Here is an 18,793-nt window from a genome sequence, read left to right as displayed (position 1 = left end):
TACAGTGGCATGTAAAAATGTGGGCACCCCTGGTCAAAATTACTCTTATTGTGAACAGTTAAACAAGTTGAAGATGGAATAATCTCTAAGAGGCCTATAGTTAAAGGGGTTGTCCACTACTAGGACAATGCCTTCTCAATCTAAATGTTAGGCACTGAGAAAATAAAAAAGCTTATACTCAACTCCCGTGTCTGCTCCATTCCAGCGGTGGACATGAATCGAACATGAAGAGCAAATCCAGGCTGCAGCTTGATCTCTGACTTCCTCTTCATGTTCAATTCGTGCGAAGCCAGGGACAGTGACTCCAGCGCTGGTTGGGCACCGGGTACCACGTGTCATGCAACTGAACAACAGCCCTGGGACCGCGAGTGCCGACACCACTGGAAAGGCACCGGCACGGAAGGGGAGTATAAGCTTTTTTATTTTATCGAGGCCAAACATTTAGATCGACAAGGGGTTGTCCTTGTAGTGGACAACCCCTTTAAAGATGACTTATTTCCTTTGCATTTTTGGCAAAAAAAATTTGCCTTTTTTTTACTTTAAAAATTACAAAAAGGAAAATGGGTCAATGCTAAAGTTTTCTGCACCCTTGGAGTTTTGTGTGCTCAGGTAAGATATCAGATCTTAATTAGCCTATTAGGGTTATGACTCACTGTCATCATTAGGAAAGGACAGGTGATGCAAATTTCAGAGCTTTATAAAAACCCAGCCTCCTCTATCCTCGTGCCAAAAAACAGCAGTCATGGGTTCTTCTAAGCAGTTACCTAGCACTATCAAAATGGTGGAAGCCCACAAAGCAGGAGAAGGCAATAACAAGATAGCAAAGAGTTTTCAAGTTGCCCTTTCCTCAGTTCAAAATGTAATTAAGAAGTGGAAGTTAACAGGAACAGTGGAGGTCAGCATAAGGTCTGGAAGACCAAGCAAAATTTCAGTGAGCGCTGCTCGTAGGATTTCTAAACAGGCTTGTCAGAAGCCCCACTTGACTGCAAAAGTCCTTCAGAAAGATTTAGCAGACTCTGGAGTTGTGGTAAATTGTTCTATTGTTCAGAGATACATGCACAAATATGGACTCCATGGATGAGTTATCAGAAGAAAACCTCTCCTGCATCCTCACCATAAAATTCAGCATCAGAAATATGCAAAAGAACATCTAAGCAAGCCTGATGCGTTTTGAAACAAGTCAAGTGGACCAATGAGGTTAAAATGGAACTCTTTGGCCACAATTATCAAAGGAATGTGTGGAGATAAAAGGGCAATGAATTTCAGGAAAAGAACATCTTGCTAACCATTAAGCATGGGGGTGGATTTATCATGCGGTTGTGTTGCTGGCAATGGCATGGAGAACATTTCCAGGTAGAGGGAAGAATGGATTCAATGAAATTTCAACAAATCTTTGATGCAAACATAACACCATCTGTAAAGAAGTTGAAGCTGAAAAGAGGATGGCTTCTCCAAATGAGTAATGATCTTAGGATCAGAATCCACAATAGACAACCTCAAAAGGCAGAAGCTGAAAGTTTTACAATGGCCCTCACAGTCCCCTGATCTGAACATCATTGAAAATCTGTGGCTAAACCCTCAAAATAGCAGTGCATGCAAGACGACCCAGGAATCTCACAGAACTGGAAGAATTTTTCAAGGAAGAAAGGATGAACATCTCTCAAACAAGAATTGAAAGACTCTTGTCTGGCTACAAAATGGGTTTACAAGTTGTGACACTTTTAAAACGGGTGCTACTAGGTACTAACCATGCAGGGTGCACAAAGTTTTGCATTGGCCTATTTTCCTTTTGGTAATTTTTAAAATGTAAAAGATGAAAATATATATACTGTATTTTTGCCTATAAGTATGTCAAAGGTCGTAAAGGTGTTAATGACATGTTTAGACAAGCACATGAATGTTGTATGTGCACCGAACGATCAACAGTACAATTATTCTGTGCATATAGAATATCATTGCAACCGGCAGTACATTACCTGTTCCCACAGGACCAAGTGCTGCCGATAAAGATCATCTCACCCGACGAACAAGCATTATGCATAAGTTTGGGCCCAAAATCATTTTTGTATTTGGGTTTCATCAAAAATTTAGCACCGATTGTCTTTTACAATCTCTGGTCATAAATCGGCTGAGAGGAGCTCAGAAATAGGCAGATAAAAGAGTTACAGACTCTCCTGTCAGAACAAGCTCACTGACCGACTCTCAGTTAACTCATTCTGAAGCCAGCGACAGTGCAGCACAGACTCTATAAAAGGCAAACGGTACAACATTTTTAATGAAACCTAACTGCAAAAATCATTTTTAGCCACATTTACATGTTTTATTTCATGTATGTAAGTTAAAAATAAATTGTCTCAAAAGGTGAACAACCCCTTTAATACACCACAGTCTCCCCACTGATCACGGGAGACTGGATTCTGGCCGTATATAAATATGTTTATATGGTGTAATATACAGGTGATGCCAAGTTTATACTTAGTCTGAAGACTTACTCGTATATCTGACCAAGAAAGATGTCCAGACTCTTCAGCTCATTGAAAAGCTCTGAAAAAAATACGATGTTATCAAAGGTAAGTAACTTCAGAATATTTTACTGTGAAATATATTGTAGGTCTTCTCATATGTTGGCTGGTGTGTAGTCTACAGCTAAATCAGGGGGTCCCCACATGTGGCCGTTCTTCACTGGGAGTAGGGACCAGGTACTCCCGCTCCTAGGATTTTTGGGGGTGCCAGCAGTTGGATTTGGCATGTGGCATACACAATTAATAATTAATAAACCAAACAGATCTGCTGAGCAAATACAACTCTAAGACCAATTAACCTCATAAGTAGTCTGTAGGCAGGTACCCACCACTCTTCTCAGTCCAGATGTTCAGCTCTTTGGCCAATTCGGGCACCACTAGAAATGTTCTCCATCCCTGTCTTTTTTTAGACTTCAGGATATCACCAAAGATATGGTCTCCCACATACAGGATGTCTTTTCCTTTCACCCCGAGAAGGTCACATACAATGTCCGAGGAACCTGGAGACAAGAAAATGCACCAACCACAATGGACAGAGAAAACACCTGAGTGTGCACTCCCACCACTAACCCCAGTGATGCGCATATAGACATATTGGCTTCAAGGGAGCCTGTCAACAGGTTTTTTTTCCATGTTATCTGAGAGCAGCACAATGTAAGGGCTGAGACTCTGGTTCCAGTGATGTGTCACTTAGTTTACTGGGTGCAGAAGTTGTGATAGAATCGCAGTTTTCTTCGCTTAAGATCTAGCAGAGCTCAGAATGCTAACCCCGCCCACACAGCTGATTGGCAGCTTTCTGTTTATAACCCCCACCCACATCACTGATTGGCAGCTTTCTGTGTATAACCACGCCCGCACCAATGATTGGCAGCTTTCTGTGTATAACCACGCCCACACCAATGATTGGCAGCTTTCTGTGTACACTGTATATTGACAGAGAGCTGCTAACTAGTGATGAGCGACTGTGATGGTATAAGGTGTTATCTGAGCATGCTCGGGTGCTGTCCAATTGACTTCGGCGTGCTCGAATAATATGTTTGAGTTCCAGCGGCTGCATGTCTTGTGGCTGTTCAACAGCCTCAACACAAGCAGGGATTCCCTGTTTGTTAGGCAATCTCTGCATGCGTTGTGGCTGTCTAACAGCAGCGAGACATGCAGGCGCTGGAACTCAAACATATTATTCAAGCACGTCAAAGACACTCAGTTAGCTCTCGAGCATGCTGACATAACACCTTATCCGAACACGTTTACTCATCACTACTGCTAATCACTGGTGGGTTCATGGCTGGACTAGCAGGCACCCGACAGCTAGTCAGATAGTGATAAACTAATGCTGATTAAGCACTAAATTTATTGAAACAGAAACACAGCCCAGTAAGTGACACATCCCTGGAATCAGTTTCTCAGCCCCTACATCATGCTGCTGTCGGATTACATAACAAAAACCTGCTGACATATTCCTTTTAATAGTGAACGGACCACCTACCTCCTGAGTACACAGCACAATGCTGGTGGGGTCCAGTGTACGTTCCAATTCGCAGCTTCCCATTATCCTAAAATAAAACAACAGTGGAGATGATTGAAGCTCTACATTTAGTCATCGATTCATCAAAATTGGCGTTTTGCACGCCAGTCTTTATAAACAGTTCTCTGGAGTTCATTAAGACACCTCGCATAAAAATGCCAAAAGTCACAACACTTTTGCCCAAGTAGCACCCGGGTCCTGGACCCTGACGAGGCCACAGTGCTCCTCCACCACAAAATACGACACCAGTATTATAAATGACACCTGGTATGTGGGGGCTCTCTTACAGATTCTATATTCAGGTCAAGAAGCCAACGTCTTGGATGACTTTCCAGGGAGGACACCCCCATCTCTATTCCATAAGGAGTCATTCTTGGCCATGCTTACAAATTACCCATTTGCCAATTAGTTCTTTTGGGTGTAATGGAAGCGAGTGGAGTGTGAAGTCAATGCTTTATGGAAAAAAAAAACATTCAAATTAACTTTCTCGTGGAAGACAGTTGGAGGCAGAAGCCTGTAAATCATTGTCCGACACTTTAAGAAGCCTTGCAACATGGCTAGTAGCGATGAGCGAGTATACTCGCATGCTCGGGTGGTCTCCAAGTATTTGGAAGTGCTCAGAGATTTAGTTTATGTCGTCTCAGCTGCATGATTTGCGGCTACTTGACAGCCTGAATACATGTGGGGGTTGCCTGTTTGTTAGGAAATCCCCACATGTATTCAGGCTGTCAAGTAGCCGCAAATCACGCAGCTGAGACGACATAAACTAAATCTCTGAGCACTTCCAAATACTCGGAGATCAGCCGAGCATGCTCGCTCATCACTAATGGCTAGTGATTCCAGTCAAGGTAGATAGTTGAGTTGGAGAACATGGTTTGGCAGGCCGAATACCGAATTATGGAAACAAATTAATCTTGTCTGCTGTGAGTAGACACAAAGGATAAGTTACCGAAGGCCACTTCGCCCCTTTCAGAAATTCTGAATTCTTAAGAACAGCCACAAGAGTGCGTGACAAGAGAGAACTCAACTCTCCTGGACTAAAGCTCTAGCTCAAAAATTGAGTCTCACCAACAAAAAAGTTGCCTCCATAATGGCTCATACCGTGTTGACTTGACGAAGAACGGTTCCTTCAGCAAAGAAGAGCGGTTTCCTTGTGTCCACCACAATTAGATCAAAGTAGGACCGCCATATTTTCTTCTTGGGGTCATACTATCCGAAGGAAGCAGAGAAATAGAAAGTTTAATGTTGCTACTACGTCCGTCAGTATCATGTAGTGAAGATGCGACAACAAAACAAATTAATGTGACTACACAACAGAATATGACGTCAATGTAGAATTTTGCCCTCAGCAATCACCAGGGACATCCAGGAAACCACTGAGAGATGCACGCCCCAAAATTCCAAGGAGCTCACTTGGAAACATCAACCATGAGAAGAGTAGACAGGTGGACAACATCCGACCTTGAGTGAAGTGAGTAAACCTTCTTTCATTCTGCCAAATACGTGCAACGTTTCAACAATACAAGTCTTTGTTAAGCATGCATGACATGCATTGTCGAAACGTCGATACGTTGCATGTGAATGAAGACTTATTAACGTCACTCAAGGTCGGATGTTGTCCGCCTTACTTCTCTTCTCAAGGTCGGATGTTGTCCACCTTACTTCTCTTCTCATACACACCCTAATATGAAGTGTCACAAAGGGCAATATATCAGAGTAATCGCAGTGTCGCAAGTAATGATGGTGAACAACATGGGAAGGGAAGCAAAAGACCAGAAAAAGCCATACACCTGACAAATGCTATTGAGAACTCTGCTATTAGAAGTGGAAAGGAAGAACAAAGACAAAAGAATATAATTAATAAAAATATTGGAGAAAGAGAAACCAATCACAAACTAAAATGTTTCTATACTAATGCACAAAGCATGGGCAACAAACAAGGAGAATTGGAACTACTAAGGCCTCTTTCACACATCAGGTTTTCGCCGTCAGGCGCGATCCGGCGCTTTTGACAGAAACCGGATCCGGCGAAATGCAATGCCGGATCCGGTTTCCCCCCCATTGACTTGCATTTGCGCCGGATCGCGCCGGATGGCCATGCGTTTCATCCGGTTATCGCCGGATCCGGCAATGTGCCGCAATGTGTCGCGATCCGGCGTCTGGAAAAAACGTCTACTGTAACGTTTTTTGTCTCCGGCGAAAAAGCCGGACACGCCGGATCTGGCGCGTCCGGCTTTTTCACACAATGAAAGCCTATGAGCGCCGCAATGCGCCGGATCCGGCGAAAGCCGGATCCGGTGGCCGGATCCGGTTTTTTTGGTCTGAGCATGCTCAGTAGCTCTGCCCACAGGAGATATATAAAAGCAAGACAATGGGACCCTCAGCCACACCCAACATGCCACCCAAGACAGCAACCAGGCGCAGGAGAAGGCAGCAGACATCTGCAGCAGCAGCACCATCAGCAACACCCCAAATGGAGCAGCATGCTGAACGGGAGGGGAGTCCAGAAGCAGATGAGAGACGGTAATTATCAAATCCCCCATTCCTCCAAACTAGGGCCATGGAATATCAAGATATTCATTGGCCCTTTGCTTCTCTTTATTCAACAGCCGCCAAAGAGATGCAGCAGCAGCACCATCAGCAACACCCCAAATGGAGCAGCATGCTGAACGGGAGGGGAGTCCAGAAGCAGATGAGAGACGGTAATTATCAAATCCCCCATTCCTCCAAACTAGGGCCATGGAATATCAAGATATTCATTGGCCCTTTGTTTCTCTTTATTCAACAGCCGCCAAAGAGATGCAGCAGCAGCAGCAGCAGCAGCAGAAATGGCATCACTGGCAGCAGCAATACCCACAGCCATGGAGTCTGGCCATCAACAGGACAGCACATCTTCTTCTGGGAGCCCTCCCTCGCATCGTCAGCGTTTGACGGTAAGTTTTTATTTCCAAAATCCATCATCTCTGTAATATATGTCTATTCATTGCCTTTTATTTCAAAACAGGAATCACAAGATGAAGAGGAGCTCCCAGAAGAAGAAGGAAGGGGTGGACAGACGCTTGGAGTGGGCTCACAATTCGTAAGTTTTTTGCATCAAACGCAGAAACACAACATCACACTACACACAACACATAGAAAACAATGTTCTGCAGACCACACACAGCAAACAAATGCCTACATCCAAACTCATAACATTTTTGTTTTCTTCTCTAGTCTTCCCAATCTGGTGCTCGGCCAAGAGGTCCTCGCAGTGCCTCCCAGGGTCGTCGGCGACAGCAACGCGGCGGTCACCAGCGTGTAAGTATAAATATTTTTGCTTTGTTTTTTGGCACTTTTTATTTCATTTCTTTTGTGGAGGCTAATTATGTTATTTTTGTCTTTTTCTTTAACAGCCTTCACAGCGTGCTCCCGACTCTGACGGTGAGGATGGAGGGATTGATGTGGACCGCCTCATCGATCTCGTCAGAGAAAGGGAGCCGCTCTGGAATATGGCTGACCGCCGCCACGCTGACCTGATCATTACCCGACGACTCTGGGAGGAAATCTGTTCGCTCCTTGTGGGCCGCTGGGAGGACCTCGAAGCTCGGGACCAGATTAAAGAGCGTAAGTATATACAGTAACGGTTGCTTGATGTAAACCAGTGTTTCCCGAACTCCAGTCCTCGTGGTCCCCACGGATCATGTGTTCAGGATTTCTATTTACTATTGAAATCCTGAAAACATGACCCCTGGGGACCATGAGGACTGGAGTTTGTGAAACACTGATGTTGTATACTAACCACTCCTTTCTCGTTTCAGGGAACAGAATTGTGAATCGGTGGCGGTCTGTGAGGGATCGTTTCAAGAAGGAGTTCAATAAAGAGATGCGGGCCCCGAGTGGATCTGGAGGACGCAGGAGCAAGTACAAGTACGCACGAGCCCTGTCGTTCCTCCGGGAGACAATGCTCACCAGAAGGTAAATATTACACACCACATGTGAAAAAGATGTAACTTTTTTTTTTCAGCCAGGGCCATACCATGTCAGTATTTTAATTGTTTTTTTTTCTCTTTATTCCACAGCACGGTGAGCAGCACTCGGGAGCCTGCACGATTGGACCCTTCTGAGGCGATCCCTGAGGAGACCGGCACCGAGGGACACTTCGACCGCCCCGGTACATCTGCACCTTCCCAGCCTTCCCACACATTCGACCCATCTGTCCCATCCACCAGCACAGGAGCATCGTGGCCGCCTACATTACATGAAGCTGCTGGTGAGGAGATCGCTTTCCCTTTACCCCACCCTTCTGCCCCTGCCGCCTCTAGTACACCTGCGGGTACTGGGCGGCAGCGGCAGAGGGGTCAGGAAAAGAGTTATGCGCAAGAGTTCTTGCATCTGAATGCATCTTTCCAGAACTGTCTCAAAGTCTTGTCAGAGCAAATCTCCGCAGGCTATCAGCAGATCAACTCCAGCATTCTGGAGGTGAAGACACTTCTGCAAACCATGCATTCAGAAGCAAGATCTTCGCCAAACCACACCTTTTTCAGGTTTGTTGTGGAGCGCATGGAAACGCTCTCTCCTGCCCAGCAGATGCATGTAATGCATTCGTGCCACGGTGCTCTACAGCAGGTTACCTCCCAACCTCCACCTCCCACCACTGTAGTTCCTCCACCTGCACCCCCTCCAGCCACTTTCCATCCTCCCCCTCCTATTACATCTGCACCCCCTCCAGCCACTTTCCATCCTCCCCCTCCTACTACATACCAGCAACCTGCCCAGTACCAGCAACCTCCCCAGTACCAGCAACCTCCCCAGTACCAGTCATCTCCCCACTTCCAGCAACCTGCCCCGTACCAAACTCCTTCCCCGTACCAAACTCCTTCCCCGTACCAAACTCCTTCCCCATACAACTTTCCATCAACATCATCTGCTCCTACAGTCCCTGCCCAACCCTCCACTCCACCACCCACCACCTCTTCTGCTTCCCACATGTCCACCCATTCTGTAGTTTTTTCCACACCTTCACCTCTAACTGTTCCTTCCCCACCACGATCCCAGTCCTCTCTCCACACACCCAGTGTCGAAGTGTCCCGCAGCCCCTCCAGCAGTATTTCCACCCCACAATACACAGATTTGTAATGTGTGTTTTTTAATAAAAATGCCCATTGGGTTTAAAACCTTTATTAAAAAAGTTTTTTGCACTTTAAAAACATTTTACAAAAAAAAAAAAATTTTTAAATAAAAGTTAAATTATCGTTTCACAATGGTTGTCTGTCTTTTCTTTCTGCGGCGAACTATGTTTAAAAAAAAGGTTAAATACAGGGTATTTCAAAGGTAAAAAGGTATTCAAAACCAGGTATAACTGTGGGTAAATTTTAGCTTTTTGCCACAGTTGTGTTCCTGGTTGTGTTTGAAGCAAAGTATTTCACCTAAAAAGTTGTGTTTATTGTTGGTGATTTCCTAACAATGTACACAACTTTTGTTAAAAGGTGAAATACTTTGCATAAAACACAACCAGGTACACACCTGTGGCCTAAAGCTAAAAATAGTAGACCATGACAAGATAGCCAACTTTGGTTGGCAAAGGTATATACTGTTGGTCCAGAAGGTACACAAGTTTGGTTAGGGCACAAATCTTTCACACTCTGTCATCCTGCCAGTGTACTCTGCCTTGAGGGGCCACAAGGGTCAATTTTAAAAACCGGATCCGGCGTAATCCGTCGAAAAAACGGATAGAAAAACGGATGAACCGGATGAGACGGATCCGGTTTTGTCTGTCAAGAACAAGACGGATCCGGCAGAAAACCGGATCCGGCACATCAGGTTTTACAAAACATTTGCCGGATCCGGCATTCCGGCACGACGCCGGATCGCGCCTGACGCCGAAAACCTGATGTGTGAAAGTAGCCTAACACAGGAAAAGAAATATGATGTCATTGGAATCACTGAAACTTGGTGGGACAATACACATGATTGGAATACAAGACTAGAAGGATACAACTTATTTGCAAGAAACAGACTTGATAAACGAGGAGGAGGAGTCGCATTGTATGTTAGAAACGCGTATATCTGCACAGAGATTGAAGCTTCAGAGACTGGGAGTTCTGTGGAAACTGTTTGGGTAAGAATACAAGGACAGAACAATGGAAAGGACACCATTGTAGGCATTTACTACAGGCCGCCAGTGCAAGCTGAAGATATGGATGAACTCTTTATGCATCAAATGGCCAAGTTCTCCCAAAAATATGACATAGTTGTCATGGGAGATTTCAACTATCCAGATATTTGTTGGGAATCTCAGGCAAAACTAACAGGTCAAGGAAATTCTTATCCTCTCTTGCTGACAACTTTATCTTCCAAAAGGTAGGGGAGAAAACAAGGGGAACTGCTACCTTGGATCTAATCCTTATAAACAGGGAGGAAATGGTTGAGGAGGTAAAAGTGGCTGGGACCCTAGGAGGTAGCGACCATGCTATTTTAGAATTTTAGATAACTAGAGGAGGAAGACCTGTGAAGACTCAGACGTCAAGGTTAGATTTCAGAAAGGCAGATATTACGGGATTCAGAAAGAGAATTGGAGGAATCCAATGGCTGGATATCCTTAAAGACAAAAATGTCCAGGAAGGATGGGAAAACTTGAAAAATGAAATTCTCAAAGCACAATTGTTAACAATTCCGAAAAGAGGGAAGAATAGGAAGCATTTAAGGAAGCCAGGATGGATGAACACAGAACTTAAGCACATGCTAAAGAGGAAGAAAAAAATGTTTATAAAATGGAAAGAGGGAGGCATAGCTAAAGAAGAATATAATGCTGTCTGCAGAACCTGCAGGGCACAAATCAGATTATCTAAAGCTGACAATGAATTGAGGCTTGCAAGAGATGTCAAAAGCAATAATAAAGGATTTTGGGGATATGTCAAAAGTAAAAGAAAAGTCAAAGATGCTATAGGATTTTTACAGGATGAAAATGATGAAATGGTAAGACAGGATGTTGAGAAGGCCAAACTTTTAAATTCCTATTTTGCATCTGTTTTCTCTCAGAAAGGAAATGTAACATCAACTGTTCTTTACTGTCCTATTAAGGGAATAGAAGAATCCAGGATATCTATAAACAGAAAGATAGTGAGGAAACACTTAGCTAACCTAAATGAATTCAAGTCTCCAGGTCCAGATGAATTACACCCCAGAGTACTGAAGGAGATAGCAGAAGAAATTTTTGAACCCCTCTCCATAATCTTTGAAAATTCTTGGAGAACAGGAGAAGTCCTAGAAGACTGGAGAAGAGCAAATGTTGTTCCTATCTTCAAAAAGGGGAAGAAGGTGGACCCAGGCAACTATAGGCCACTGAGTCTGACTTCTATACCAGGAAAGATCTTTGAACAAATTATTAAACAACATGTATGTCAGTACCTGGATAAGAATGAAGTGATTAAACAGAGTCAGCATGGGTTTGTAACTAATAAGTCATGTCAGACTAACTTAATTTCCTTCTATGACGGAATCACTGATTAGGTGGATCAAGGAAATGCTGTAGATATAGTATATCTTGACTTCAGCAAAGCATTTGACAAAGTATCTCATACAATCCTTATTGTAAAAATGACTAAGTATGGAATGGACAAGGCAACTGTTAGGTGGATTAATAACTGGCTTAGTGATCGGACCCAAAGAGTGGTCGTAAATGGCTGCACATCCAGTTGGAAGAATGTCTCAAGTGGGGTACCACAGGGCTCTGTCCTGGGCCCTGTATTGTTCAACATCTTTATCTTTTGGATGAAGGAATTGAGGGTAAACTGATTAAATTTGCTGATGACACAAAGCTAGGAGGGATAGCTAATACCAGAGAAGAGAGAGAGAGGATTCAAAAAGATATAAATAAACTGGAGAAGTGGGCAGCAACTAACAGAATGGTTTTTAACAGGGAAAAATGCAAAGTACTACATCTGGGCAATAAAAATAAAAAAAGCATATACAGAATGGGAGGAACAGGGCTAAACAACAGCACATGTGAAAAAGACTTGGGTATACTAATAGATCACAGACTGAATATGAGTCAACAGTGTGATGCAGCAGCAAAAAAGGCAAATGCTATTCTAGGATGTATTAACAGAAGCATACAGTCTAGATCACGTGAAGTCATTATTTCCCTCTACTCCTCTTTGGTCAGACCTCATCTGGAATATTGTGTCCAGTTTTGGGCACAACGTTTTAAAAAAGACATCAACAAACTGGAGCAAGTTCAGAAAAGAGCGACCAGAATGGTGACCGGTCTGCAAACCCTGTCTTATGAGGAAAGGTTGCAGGATTTGGGATTGTTTAGTTTGCAAAAGAGAAGACTGAGAGGAGACTTAATAGCTGTCTACAAATATCTCAAGGGCTGTCACATTGTAGAAGGATCATCTTTATTCTCATTTGCACAAGGAAATACTAGAAGCAATGGGATGAAACTGAATGGGAGGAGACACAGATTAGATATTAGAAAAAACTTTTTGACAGTTAGAGTGATCAATGAGTGGAACAAGCTGCCACGAGAAGTGGTGAGTTCTCCTTCAATGGAAGTCTTCAAACAGAGGCTGGACAGACATCTGACTGGGATGATTTAGCAAATCCTGCTTTGAGCAGCGGGTTGGACCAGATGGCCCAGGAGGTCCCTTCCAACTCTACGATTCTATGATTCTATGATATGAATGGGTCCGCGCAGAAATCAGGTAGGGTTGCAGAAGACCTAGAGTCATATATCCTAGAGTCATCTGCTGCCTTGTTATACCTGTTTCTACAATTGCTCCCGGTTTTCCACAAGTCCTCTATGATAAATCTGTCCCTTAGTGCTGCACATACGCATCTATACTAATTCCGCTTTTTGTTGTTGATTTTTTTTTAATACGTTTAAATGTTTTTATTCCCAATTTCCATTTTAATAATCCCTTTTTTTCATGCACCTGGAATTTTTTTTTTTCCAATACAAGAATGTTTTTATAAGATCTGTTTTAGCCCATAGAAGTCCATGGGTTGAATTACAAACTACTTGTTGGCGTAGTTCACGCTTATAGATTTGTTTCGGTTTTTTTTTATCATCTGCATTTCGGAAACTTACAAAAGCTGCAAACATTTTGTCTTTCCTTTAACCAGAAATGGAATAAATACAAATAAAAATGCAGAACGCCATAAGGAGCAGAAAGGAATGTGACACAGAAGCAAATATACAAATTGTAATAAAAAATAAATCTGTACTTGAACGGTATTTTCATATGAAAGCATGGTTGCAGAACTAGGCCATTTTGCTCTTCAGGGATCTGGAAAAAATTAATTAAGATGTCCTTTTTTTGCATACAAGAATGGACCATTTTTCATAAGTGCAAAAGATTCGATCCAAAGCCGTTTTTGAACCATTAATTTTACCGTCAGGGTGGCATCTGGTTTTGTTGTAAACAAAAAAAAGTTTCAAAGCCTTTTCTACCCTCAAATCAGGAAAAAAAAAAATAGGATAGCATTCAGTTGACACGTAGATGGCATATTGGTCATGGAAGTCCTAGCCATTTATTTTCTGTAATTGTTCACTTGCCTGGACACATTTGATCCGCAGTATGACCGATGTTAGCATTCACAAGTCTGCAGTCCCATAGAGTAACTGCAGACTTGTAGCCTGAGCCTGGACAGCCCCATCACATGTTGTTGCCCTCAGATATACCAGCTGTGACCAATAGTTGTAGAGTCCATTGGTGGATATAACCCAAGATTCAGATGTCTGCAGCAGCTGGTGTTCTTCTGTTACAAGTGACCTCCCACACAAATTATTCGTAATGTTCTGCCATTGACTGAAATAGATTTGCCTCCTGTATTTAAAGGGTTCAACAAACCAATTACCTGTAACTCTACTAGATGTGACCTTCACTATGAAATAATGTGACGAGAACAGGAATCCTAACACAAACCCTGTAGTAATTGTTGAGGTGTTACATGGGATTGTGGAGGCATCAGGGGGATTCTCCGCAGCTGCCGCTTCATTGCGTGTCGTTCCTATAATCTCACACAATAGAATGTTCCTGCACATGATAACCTAATAACTAGGAGACCACCCCCAACTGGATGTGGCCCAAGTCCCCAATGTGATTAAACCATTATACAGTCAGGCCCAGCCAGATACTTGGGATGTGAGGTAAGCCCATTATAGCTACATGGCACCTCACAAGTAATGATAGTGGATGGGGTCTCGCAGAAATCCAGTAGTGTTGGATTTCTGCTGAGGCCTCTTTCACACAACAGTTTTTTGCCATCAGTTACAATCCGTCGTTTTGTGAAAAAAATGGATCCAGCGACTGATGCTGCTCATAGACTTGTATTAGTGACGGATGGCCACACGTTTCACCCGTTGTGCGACGGATACGTCGGAAAATCTTTGTCCGTCGGACGGAGACAACGGACATAGGAACGTTTTTGTCTGTGTCGAAAAGTCGTACAGCGACAGATCTAGCACCATCCGTCGTTGGCTATAATGGAAGCCTATGGGTGCAGGATCCATCGCTGTCCATCAAAAGATGCAATCCGTCGACGGATTCCGTTTTTAAAACTGAGCATGCCCGGAAGAATTTCTATTCCTTTAATTTAACCCCATTTTCCATTCTGGCACATATAAAAATTCTCTCTCTCTATGTAATATAGGATAGGAGGTTACTAGGGAGCAGAATAGTTAATGTAGGAGGGGTTAGTTGGAGAGTAAGGGAGAAACATTTCCTGGGCAGACCGAGAAGGGGCTAGGTAGCCCGAAGTGCTCAGGCTACTCAGCACCCTGCAACGTTAAAGAGTGAGCCCAGCCATCCTGGGCCAAGGGGGAAGAAAGACTGCAGCAGTTACAGCAGGAAAAGCAGTGACAGGAATGAAGAAGCCGAGCTAAGTTGAGGTCACAGCAAAGTAGACGGGCAGGTCGCTCACCATGTGGCGGATTGTTTCAAGGGCTGATGCCCTCATAACCGGGGCAAAATGGGTGAGGGAACGCCTAACCGTGGCATCGCCGGACAGGGAGGATGCTGAAGGGTCATGTGATACGGTCCGACCCGTGAAAGTGCTTAGTGACGGAGGAAAGAGTGAAGGGAAAAAGGAGGTGACGTGCTGTTTGAACTGTGATGGAAATGCTGTAACAGAACTAGATGTGCTGTGTCCTGAAGCCAGTAAAATAGTTCAGTTGAAAATTGCGTTGGACTGCGTCTCCATTCTTGTTACTCCGGTTGCGGCAAATCGCCTGTGGCAAAGAGAAGACCCTCACAGTACAGTGGGAGTAGACACAGGTATGCAGGTATGTATGTGATGGGAGGCCAGGGTGCGACTACACCATTGTTTTCGGCCATGACTACCGCCCTTTCTCGGCCATGACTACCGCCCTAGCCCTCTCTCACATAAGGAGGAGAACCGGGCCATGGGTACTTGTCCTGTGCAGGGTCTGGAACTGTTGGGGCTGTCTCCTCTGTTGTCCGGGGGAAAGAGTAAGAGACCGGACAAACCTTTGTACCCGGAAGCAGGGGGTGTGGCTAAGGGACAGCAGGCGCGGAAGCAGACAGTCTTGATGAGAACAGGTGGTGTGTAGCAAAGAGAGAGGGGTGGTCCGTCCCTCAAGCACTGGGACTGTGCCGGCCTGTTTCCGTGGACTCCCGCCGTCCCCTGCGGGGATAAGAGAGAGAGAAGTGCAGTGTGTCCATTGACTACCAGAAAGCAAAGTGCTGTACGCTCTGCGTCTGTGAGTACAGCTGACGTGCCACCTAAGAGAGACCGGGTACGGGATAGACGTTTGCGCCCTGATTTGTCAGTTTACACTTGCCGGTCTACGTTGGACCTGGACAATGCTGCAGCCTTCACTGTCTCAGTGAATCTAGGACTAGGGGCTCAGCGGAAGGTACCGGAGACCGATTGGTGCCGCCAGAAGACGGATCATTGTTGCCCACAGGATGTCATAGGACAAGCACCGCACCAGCTGTTGTTGGCACTATCGACTTCCCGGCAGCTTCCCCAGCCTGAGAAACTAATAACACGATAAGTTATCAAAAAGAACTGCCGTTACTTTATCCATTATTCCTCAACCCTGCATATCCTTTTGCATTTGACCTGTTTATTCTTTCATTTAACTGTTTATCTCCCTGATTGGAGTATTCCATTGTTAAATTAAAGTTGTTAACCCTTGCTCTGCCTATCATGCCACACTGCATCCCGCAACCTGCTCACAATAGATTATATGTGTTTACCGAACATACTTCTGACAACTACTTCTAATGTTAATTACCATACCTATAGGGTCTGTAAATCCATATTTTTGCATTCCCTGAATGTAAGGTAAATCCTTATTTTGAGGCTAAGTTCACACAAATGTATATCCGACCCTATTGACATCACACTGACAGCACTCGGACCAAGTTTATTCAATTATGTTTTTCAGATGACCGAGTGTCCGTGTAAAATCATTCTCAGTACAGACTATTCTCATCCAGATTTCGGATGAGTTTAACATATAATATGGGAACACAAAAAAATTGGATCCCGTATGGTTCAACTGTGTAGCTGTAGTAATCGCAGGCACGCGGGATGCAGTGACGAGACGGGAGCCGGAGTGAGCTTAGAACGTAACTTTATATATATATATATATATATATATATATATATATATATGTGTGTATATATCTATAGGGGCTATCTCGAGTAACCAACAAGCTAACAACAGTTATCCTCGCAGGGATCAGAACAATAATACACAGGTAATGCGATAACTACCCAGTCGGAATCGGTAACTAAGGCTGGTTTCACACTTGCGTTTTTTTGCGCTGCGTTTTTGCGCATATATGCGCATGCGTTTTTTTCCCTATATTTACCATGGGTGCACATTGTCATGCGTTTGAACGCGTTTGTATGCGCATGCGTTTTTTTGTAGTGTGCGCCCAGGCGCACAAAATGCAACCTGTTGCATTTTTTGTGCGTCTGACCTGTCTCAAAAAACGCATGCGCATGCAATGCGCACGGAATTCACCCAAAAACACATTAAAGTCTATGGTCATGCGCACGTCTGCGTTTAAAAACGCATGCGTTTTTTTGCAAAAACCATGCGCAAAAAACAAGAAAACGCATTAAAAGCGAATGATGCGTTTTTTATGCGCGTTCGCACTGCGCACGCAGTGCAAAAAAAGCAAGTGTGAAAGTAGCCTAAGAGGCCACGGTATGGCCGACTATGGGTCCAGAAACTATGATTGATTAACTACAAAGTGTCACTTATCCTCATCTGACGTCCGGCAGAGTGGTGGTCGGTGTTCCTTCGGCATGTCAGCCGCTGGGCCCAGCTGACGAGGAGTTGGCGCAAGCTTCTGGCGTTCCTACGCCCAGGCGGATTGTGGGCCCCTGAAGAGTTCCTCTGCGTTGCGCCTCCCGGCGGAGGCGGAATGGGGACAGCTGGGGCCCAAGGTGTGTAGGCCGCAGCTGCAGGCTGGGGCCGGGCAGCGGCGGCAATGGGCAGGCCACAGCCGCGGGCTGGAGTCGGGCAGCTGCGGAAGCGGACAGGCTGCAGCCGCGGGCTGGAGTCAGGCAGCCGCGGCGGACAGGCCGCAACTGCGGGCTGGAGCGCGGTCGTTCAGTCGGTGCCCCGCTGCTGAGCTGCTCTCCTTAGTCCCCCTGGTCGTCGCTCACTCCTTCTGGCTGTGGCTCTCTGGCGCTACCTAGGCTCCCTGCTCCTTGTCTCCCGCGCTATTGAGTGCCCCCTGCTGGCGTTCTCAGCTCCTTTTATACCTGCTCCGCCCCCACTCCTTCTAGAACTGTCTGTTGTCCGTCCTCCAATTATGTCCCCTGGAAACAGTCTCCCTAAGGAACCTTGGTGACAGTCCCCTTGGTTCCGGCCCGGTTACACAGTGGGGACTCTTCCTCCTACATAGCATCCAATCCATCTGTATACTATGCAGTTCTTAACACAGGAAACTGGATTTGTTCTTGTAAATTGTATTCACTACTGATGTATAAATATGGATTTCATACGGATGAAAATACAGATGAAAAATCGTTTGTTTTTTTCTGGATGAAAATCGGACAATTTTTTTTATATGGCCAAGTAAACATAGCCTTAGGCTTTTTCCCATGGCGTAAATGAGGTTGTTGAGGAGACACATTTCACGTCCAGATATAATAGATTGTACCCGGATTGTGGATGTCAGACATGGGAAACCGGCCCTAGGCCGGGGCCAGACAAGCAAATGAAAAATTGTCAATGTCTCATCCAGAAAACTGAATTTTCAACCATATTGTCACCCATGTGTCATCTCTGTGTCCATTTTTTGCTGTTAATGTTTTTATACATCAACACTCTAAAATGTACGGTCATGCTCGCCATTAAAAGGTATCAACCACTGAGGACTCTCAATTCTAAATATTCTTCTATCTACTGGCTAACACGGTACAAAGATATACATCTTTCCGGTAATGCTCGGTCATCTGAACAGACCGATTGAATTTCGTTGGTCGGTGTACTACCGGATTTTTACTTGGACAGCACATATCTCAATAATAGGCTCACTTAACTGAACCCTTATGGACAGATTGATAGGCCATGCAGGATTTACAATAAGCTGGGTCTGATAACCACATTTTTATACCTGAATACTTTATTTTTCCTCTCGGTGTATGATAAATTCCCATGTTGTTATCTTCCTCAGTAAAGCATTTCTAGGAAACGCTTTGGGTTATGGGGGATTTCCAGCTTCCTTTTGAAATGAGATTTTACCCGAGTGGGCTACTAAAAATAAGCCAAATA

At 44.5% G+C, this 18,793-nt stretch overlaps 1 protein-coding gene across 1 annotated transcript in view; it reads right to left on the bottom strand.

Annotated features, from left to right (window-relative positions):
* Positions 1-18,793, bottom strand: part of LOC141100301 (cytosolic purine 5'-nucleotidase-like) — a 72,029-nt gene that overhangs the window by 18,601 nt on the left and 34,635 nt on the right. Inside the window, exons 11-14 of the mRNA XM_073588680.1 lie at positions 5,149-5,256; positions 4,009-4,075; positions 2,852-3,022; positions 2,493-2,544 (exon numbers count right to left, since the gene is read on the bottom strand). Of these exons, the coding sequence (XP_073444781.1) occupies positions 2,493-2,544; positions 2,852-3,022; positions 4,009-4,075; positions 5,149-5,256 (398 nt within the window). The remainder of the gene's footprint in view (positions 1-2,492; positions 2,545-2,851; positions 3,023-4,008; positions 4,076-5,148; positions 5,257-18,793) is intronic.

This window comes from Dendrobates tinctorius, unplaced genomic scaffold (assembly GCF_039654945.1).
Source record: "Dendrobates tinctorius isolate UK_male_01 unplaced genomic scaffold, ASM3965494v1 ptg000104l, whole genome shotgun sequence".
Classification (NCBI taxonomy): Eukaryota; Metazoa; Chordata; class Amphibia; order Anura; family Dendrobatidae; genus Dendrobates; species Dendrobates tinctorius.
Note: the sequence above shows the minus strand (reverse complement) of the source record. Positions and strands in the feature narration are given on the sequence as shown.